This window comes from Chrysochloris asiatica, unplaced genomic scaffold (genome assembly GCF_000296735.1).
Source record: "Chrysochloris asiatica unplaced genomic scaffold, ChrAsi1.0 scaffold00026, whole genome shotgun sequence".
NCBI lineage: Eukaryota > Metazoa > Chordata > Mammalia > Afrosoricida > Chrysochloridae > Chrysochloris > Chrysochloris asiatica.
This window is the reverse complement of record NW_006408544.1, coordinates 7495723-7504056: the sequence shown is the minus strand read 5'-3', so window position 1 is coordinate 7504056 and position 8334 is coordinate 7495723. Positions and strand designations below refer to the sequence as shown.

The window sequence follows — 8334 nt, the reverse complement described above, 5'->3', positions numbered from 1 at the left end:
CTCTTCACCAGTGATGTCCTAGGAATGCTAAATTCCTCAAATCCTTACCAGAGAGGTGGGGTGGGTGGAGATACCATCATACCAGAAGCCACAGGACAAGCTTCTAAAGTTAATGTCTCTTATGAAATAGTTGTAGGGACTCAGTAATTAAGGGGTAAAAGCCAAGAACTCCCCAGGGACCAACAGGATGGTGAGGCCAGGTTTCCATAGAAACCATGGAGTGCTGATATCAAGGCAGCCTCTTACTAGTCCCAGATTAAGAGAGAGTTTTAAGGGAGACCAGGGCCTAGAGATAAGAGATGCCACAGGAAACATTTACAAGAAGGTCACGTCATCCTGGCACTGCCCCCAGTACCAGTGGACCTCAAATCCCAGCTTGGCACTCTCGTCCTCTGGTGGCTCAGGCACTCCACCTTGGAGCCCCTCCCTTGGGGACTTCCACCCAGCCCTCAATCCCCCTAGTTTGGTGGCTGTCAGGTCCACCTCAGTCCTGACCCTCTCCCCAGTGGGTATCACCCTTGCCCAGTCCATCTCAGGTGGAGCAGCCCCAGGGGGGCCCTGCTCATCCAGCTCGTTGGGGGCCACTGTGTCCAGGAAGCTTCCGATGGAGACACTGTCCAGGCGGTCAGTGGTGCCGGTATCTGGCAAGCTGTCCCAGCTACCTCGTCTTGAGCGGCCTGGGCTCCCACCTGTCAGACTATATTGGCTGCTGGTGAGGCTGCTGCAGTGGCTGGTCAACATCCCTCGCTCCTCCAACAGCCAGCGAACTGTCTCAATGCCCTCATTTAAGGCCACCAGCTGCTGTAGGATCTTCACATCGATGGCTCGAAGGTAAGCCTGGGGAGTGGGAGAAAGGGTTAACCTAGGTTCTGGACTATGGGTTTTTCCAATATTTCCAGAGCCCCCCACCTTGTGGTCTATCCAATTATGCTTCACTGTGAAGAAGTGTGGAAATAAAGTGGTTTAGAATGTGGGCTTTAGGAGAATAGACTGCTGTTAAAAATCCCAGCTTAATTTATGACTATGGGCAACTTACTTAACTTCTATGAGCCTCAGTTTCCTTATTTGTAAAATAGAGCTAAATCATTCATTTCACAGGGTGACTATGTGTTTTTGAGCTGCTCTTAAGTAGTCAGCATAAATACCTGCCTCAGAGTAAGGTCTCGGTAAATATTAAGTATTAAAATCTCATCCCACTGAGCTTTGAACTTCATATTTAGGATACTAATTATTGAGCCAGGGGGCCTGATTTACCACTAAGACAGTTAGCCAATGCATAGCCTGATAGAGAGCTAGGTGTTACCTGGAAAGTTGTTAAGTGCCTTGGAGTCAGTTCCGACTCAAAACGACCCTATATAGGGTTCCTGAGAGCAGATGGTGGGTTTAAACCATCATCCTTGCTGTTAGCAGCCAGTGCTTGTCCTACAGTGTCACTCAAAAGAAGGCAGGAGTTAGGGAACCCAGCCTTTTGGTGTTGGTAGCAGGTGCTGAGGGGAGAAAGGGCTAGCCAGAACTCAGGAGGGGCAGAATCAACAGGCTGGGGACTCAGTTCTCTTCACCTTAGTAGACAGAAAGTTCCCCTGTCTATTATGGAAGTAAGTTTCTTTTACTGGGTAATCCCTAGGGTCTCATATAACTAAGACCCAGTGAGTTACCTTCCCCAAGCACAAGTCTGAACCTGTCCCTTCCCTACCCAAGGAACACTTTTGCAGCTGGCATTTAAAAGCCTGTCATAATACAACTTTTGCCCATCTCTTTAGCTTCACCTGTAGCACATTTTCCTGTGAACCAAGGTCCTGCCATGTATCACTTTTAAATATTGTTTTAACTTTAATCAAAGTAATAAATGCATTTAGATTAAAGAGGTGAATCATTCTTCAAAGTTTATTATATAAGTAACAGTTCCTTCATCCCAATTCTAAATCCCACTTCCCAGAGATAATGTGCCAGACTGCAAAGTCATTTGAACTGCAAGGTCAGTGGGTCCAGCTCACCAACTGCTCCTCCAAAACCCTATATAGGGTCGCTATGGATCAGAATTGACTCAACAGCACTTAACAACAAACTCTAAATAACATATTTGTACTGCCACTTTTAACTTTTCTGTTTTGAGAGTTTTCTATTAACTTTTCACACTACAGAAGGTTAGAATTCTTTAATCACACTCTCTTGACACACAGACACCCTTCCCATTTTCCCATCCTTCCAACATATATAATAAAATTAATTATTCAGTGTTTACTTTATTGGGATTTGAGAATGCTATTCATAGTTAAGTCATACAACTATTATGGTTACTTTTCTTTTTCTTCAAGTATTTTTATTTTCGTTTACTTTGTCATATACTTATCAGTAACTAATCCCTATAAGAGGAGTCCTGATGTGGTGCTGTAGGATAAGCACTACACTGCTAACACAAGAAGGATCCCTGGTTAACTTTGCAGTCCAGGAATGGAGGTCCCTGGGACCATCAAGGGAGAAGAGAAGAGAGCGGGACCCTACCCAGAGAAGCAGTGATGCCTGAGATGGAGGCAGAGACGATGACGTGGAGAGATGGAGCAGTTGGGGACTTTAGACACAGAGAGGGAGAAGGGCTGTGTGCTGATAACAGGGGGGCATACTTGTAGTGTACACCCTTTGGTTGGTTGATGATGCAAGGAGGGGATTGTAACCATGGCAATGAAACGATATACGATAGGATGAATGTAAAACTAATGTTCTCCCATGTAAACTATCACATAATTCACAATAAAACATAAATAAATAAATAGATCCCTGGTAGCACAATGGATTATGCACAGGGCTGCTAACCACAAGGTGAGGTTTCAGTTGCTCAATGGTAGAAAGATGAGGCTGTCTGTTCCTGTTAAGATCTGTCTTGGAAATGCTAAGAAACAGTTCTACTCTGTCCTGTAGCGGCATTATGAATCAGAATAGACTCAATGGCAGTGGATTTGTTTTATTGTTCATGTTGTTTAATCGCCATAAAATTTTTTTTTTTTAATTTGCTGCCATCAACTCATAGTGACTAATGTGACAGAGTAAAATTGTAATCTTTAATGAGCTGAGTTCAACCACTTTCTATAGACTCCCATTGACCTGGAGATGAAAGAGAGAAAAGGAAGGGCTGGTTGGTCCAAAGTGTGATGAGACCTGGAGACACCTGAGCCCATGAACAATGACATAGCCACAGAGGGCTAGAGCTGAGAGTGAAGCATCCTGCTGATATGAAGTGAGGGGAGAGGCATAAGAACATTCAAACTTGTAGATAGTACCCATCTAACCTAGCCTCAATGGCTTGATAATCAGAACTTGACTTGTTGTTGTTAGGTGCCATCGAGTCAATACTGACTCATAGTGACCTTATGCACAGCAAAACGAAAATACTGCCCGATTGTGAGCTAACCTCACTACTGTTGCCACACTTGAGTCCATCGATGCTGCCACTTGGCCAATACATCTTGTTAGCGGTCTTCCTCTTTTTCTCTGACCCTCCACCTTACCAAACATGATACCCTTCTCCAGCGACTGGTCCCTCCTGAAAATGTGTCCGAAGTATGAAAGATGAAGTTTGGCCATCCTGGCCTCCAAGGAGCACTCTGGCTGCACTTCTTCCAAAATCGATCTATTGGTTCTTTTGGCAGCCCATGGCACTTTCAATATTCTCCTCCAACACTGTAATTCAAAAGCATCAGTTCTTCTATGGTCTTCCTCATTCACTGTTCAGCTTTCGCATGCATATGAGGTTATTGAAAATACCATGGCTTGGGTCAGGCACACCTTAGTCTTTCAAGCTGATATCTTTGCTTTTCAACACTTTAAAAAAAGGTCTTGTGCAGCAGAGTTGCCTAATGCAATGTTGTTGTTGTTGTTACGTGCCATTGAGTGGGTTCTGACCCATAGTGACCCTCTACTGGGTTTCTGAGGAGCAGCTTAAACTGCTGACCTTGCAGTTCAAACGGCTTTGCAGTTTGTCGCATTAACCCACAGTGCCACACTGATTACTTGACTGCTGCTTCCGTGAGTGTTGATAGTTGATCCAAGAAGAATGAAGTTCTTGATAACTTCAATCTTTTCTCCATTGATAAGAATGTTGTTTATTGGTCCAGCGGTGAGGATTTTTGTTTTCTTGACATTGAGATGTAATCCATACCGAAGGCTTTGCTCTTTGATCTTCATCAGTAAATGTTTCAAGTCCTCTTCACTTTCAGCAAGCAAGTTTGTATCATCTGCATATCGCAGGTTGTTAATGAGTCTGCCTCCAATTCTGTTGCCACGTTTTTTCTCCATATAACCCAGCTTTTCTTGGATTATTTGCTCAGCATACAGGTTGAATAAGTATGGTGAAAGAAAAGAACTCTGTCACATATCTTTCTTAATTTTAAACCATTCAGTGTCCCCATGTTCTGCTCGAACAACTGCCTCTTGGTCCAGGTACAGATTCCTCATGAGCACAATTAAGTGTTACAAAATACTCATACTTTGCAATGTTGTCCATAGCTTGTCAGGATCCACACAATCAAAAGCCTTTGCATAGTCAATAAAATACAGTTAAACATCTTTCTGATAGTCTCTGCTTTCAGCCAAGATCCATTGGACATCAGCAATGATACCCCTTGTTCCACAGCTTCTTCTGAATCCAGCTTGCACCTCTGGAAGTTCTCTGTCAATGTATGTGTGCAGCTTTTTATGTATTACCTTTAGTAAAACTTTACTCACCTGGGATATCAAAGAGACTGTCCAATGGTTTCCGTAATCCATTGGGTCACCTCTCTTTGGAATGGGCACAAATATGGATCTCTTCCAATCAGTTGGCCAGATAGTTGTCTTCCAAATTTCTTGGCAGAGATGAGTGAGTGCCTCCTGTGCTGCCTCACTTTCTTGAAAGATTTCAATTTTGTTTCCATCAATTCCTAGTGCCTTGTTCTTTGCCAATTCCTTCAATGCATCTTGGACTTCCTCCTTCAGTAAGAACTTGACTAGAGGATGATAAAAATTTTTTTGATAAAGGAAATGAGGGTAAATTGCTATAATTTGATGAACTTGACCTATACTCATGGATGCAGTAGCTCAAAATACCAACAGAGAAGGAAGGAGTCTTCCCTATCAACTATCAATCAACTATCAATGCTATCTCCTTTGTTGTTGTTGTTGTTTTTAAGTGCTATCGAATTGATTCTAATCCATAGCGACCCTGTATAGAGTTTCCAAGGAGCAGTTGGTGATGGGCACAATTTGATGGGCTGTTTAGTCCCCTGCGTATACAGGGTGGATAGGGATGGTCAACTTAGACACTGGCTACTTAAAATGAGGGGTTGATAAATGCACAAAGTGACTGGCTTACAAGGTCTCAAGAGGGAATTTAGTTTAAGAGTGTGCAGGGGAAGCTAGTCCCCACTGAATAGTTTTCATCTTGTCTAGATGGGTCTGGTAAAAAGAGATGGGGATAAGATTCTTATGATTCAATAGTGAGTAATTGTTATCATGACTAATTGCAACTGTCACAATTGTAAAGGTAGACGTTTTGTAACAAAAAGAGGGAGTAGTTCAACTTACAGTCCAGAAACAAAGGATCCTAGGACCATCAATGGAGAAGAGCACAAGCAGAATGTGAGACCTTACCCAGAGAAGCAGTGATACCAGAGATGGAGGCAGAAATGGGGACATGGAAAGAGGGAGCAGCTGAGGACTCTCATAGAAAGAGAGGGACTGAGGCAGCCTTGCAGAATGTGCCCTTGGGTGGTTTAAATTATGATATATTCCAGAGTGTTTAAAAAAAAGCTAAAATGAATAGAGAGAAATACTGTTAACTGATGGTTCATGGAGGGGATTATAATCACCGTAATGAAACAAAGTATATGATTTGTTGAATGTAAAACTGATGATCTGTCCGGTAAACTTTCACTCAAATCACAATAAAAACTTTAAAACAAAACAAGAAACTGTCATCTTTACTTGAGGTGGACTGTCACATCTTTCTTCCGTGTGCCAACTGGTGGGTTCAAACTACTTAACTTTTGGTTAGTATCTGAGTGATAAGCCACTGTGCCACTAGGGCTCTTAACTCATCCCCACATTCTCCATCAGTTGTCTAAATTTCCTTGTCAATGCTTCAGAATGCATCCACCCAAAGTCATCTATTTCATATCCTTGCAGACAGCTCTTCTAATCTGCTCCAATCTGTCCTTCTACACAACTGTCCTCTGGGTAATCTCCCTTCCCCATCATCTTGGGGATTCCCTTTGCTTCTCTCCTGAGTTGGAATCTGATTTCCTGGGCCTCATGTCTTTCTCTCTTTCTTCATTTACTTTTCTAGTAGTTTACTTAGAAAGTCTGTATATGTTTGGAATTCTAGGTTAAAAATACTTTTTTTCTCTGAATTTACGATATTGTTCCACAGTCTTTTAATTTCCAGGGCTACATTTTTCAGGTCTGATTGCCATTCTGATTCCTGAACCATTTTTCCTCTTTGGACATTTTCAGGTTCTCTTTACTCCCAGTGTTATAATATCTGACAGTATTTTGCCATGATGTGAGTCTATTTTCATCTATTTAGTTCACAATTTGATGGGTTATTTAGTCTATAAACTCATGTCCTTCAGTTCTGGGATATTTTAATGATTTCTTTGATGATTATTTTTATGCTAATATTTTTCTATTCTTTCTGGAAATCTTAATATTTGAATTGTTTTAAGAATATGATTCTTATTGTTTTAGAATATGATTAAAGATTTTTGTAAACTCTAATCTCCCTATATTATTTCCATGTCAGTCAAGTTGCTTTATTCTGTTTGTTTAGGTCTATATTTTTCACATTAGAGGCTTTCATGAATTGTCTTCTAAACTTTAGCTATCTACCAACACTTCAGATTAGGAAAATAACAAGCTTATTGAAAACTGTGAGCATCATTATAGTATGATCTGGAGGAGTTGTTTGATTAGAAAAGGCCTGAAGTCATACCTTTTGTTTTTTTCTTGAGATAATCTTATTTCCCAGAAAATATCATACCTTCTGCTATGTTGTTGTTGTTAGAAGCCATTGAGTCAGTACCAACACATAGTGACCTTATGCACATCAGAATGAAACACTGCCCAATCTATGGAGGGTATCATTTAAACAACGCTACCAATATTCTGAGAACTATGTAGGGGAGAAGCCCAGGGGTGTTTTATGTATTTACTATATTTTTATTTAATCCCCCTTATGCTTAGTTGTGTTTGGTGTCTCTCAGTTCAGAAGTTGCTGACACCTGGTTGCACAGTAGTTAGGGAAGGGATCTGAAGATATGATTCTTGAACAGACTTCCAACCAACTGCCTTATTTTCAGTGCTACATTAGGTCCCAGTTCCAGAAAAACCTGTTGCTTCCAATTCTGAACACCTTTGAGGGGTTGTTGTTGTTAAGTGATGTTGAGTTGGTTCCAACTCATAGTGACTCTGTATAGGGAGAAGGATGGTGGGTTTAAACCACTAACCTTTCAGTTAGCATTTCTGTGCTTATCCTCCAGCACACCAGGACTCTTGAGAATTTGTGTAGTGCAAAATTACTTTCTATTTTCTTCACTGCTGGTTTGGAATTCAGCTTTTAAAATCTGTGAAGAAAGTTGAAATCCAAACTAATAGTGAAGAAAGTTGAAAAGCAATTTTGCACTGCCTAAACCCTATAGCAAGTAAAGTTTTACTAAAGGTAGTACAGAAACAGCTGCAAGCATACAGTGACAGAGAACTTCTAGAGGTTCAAGTTGGATTCAGAAGAGGCCGTGGAAGCATTATTATTGCTGATGTCAGATGGATCTTAGCTGAAAGCAGAGAATATCAGAAAGATGTTTACCTGTATTTTATTGACTATGCAAAGACTTTCAATTGTGTGGACCATGACAAGCTATGGATAACATTGTGAAGTATGAGTATTTTGGAACACTTAATTGTGCTCATGAAAGATCTGTACCTGGACCACGAGGCAGTTGTTCGAACAGAACATGGGGACACTGAATGGTTTAAAATTAAGAAAGGTGTACGACAGAGTTCTATTCTTTCACCATACTTATTCAACCTGTATGCTGAACATATAATACGAGAAGCTGGGTTCTATGAAGAAAAATGTGGCATCAGGATTGGAGGAAGACTCATTAACAACCTTGCTTGCTGAAAGTGAAGAGGATTTAAAATACTGATGAAGAACAAAGAGCAAAGCCTTCAGTATGGATTGCATCTTAATGTCAAGAAAACAAAAATCCTCACCACAGGACCAATAAACAACATTCTTATCAATGGAGAAAAGACTGAAGTTGTCAAGGACTTCATTCTTCTTGGATCAACTATCAACACTCATGG

The 8334-nt window shown here is 41.1% G+C and overlaps 1 protein-coding gene across 1 annotated transcript in view; it reads right to left on the bottom strand.

The window, feature by feature from the left end:
• Positions 1 to 315: 315 nt before the first annotated feature.
• Positions 316 to 8334, bottom strand: part of LURAP1 (leucine rich adaptor protein 1) — a 22104-nt gene continuing 14085 nt past the window's right edge. Inside the window, exon 2 of the mRNA XM_006839715.1 lies at positions 316 to 837. Within this exon, the coding sequence (XP_006839778.1) occupies positions 316 to 837 (522 nt within the window). The remainder of the gene's footprint in view (positions 838 to 8334) is intronic.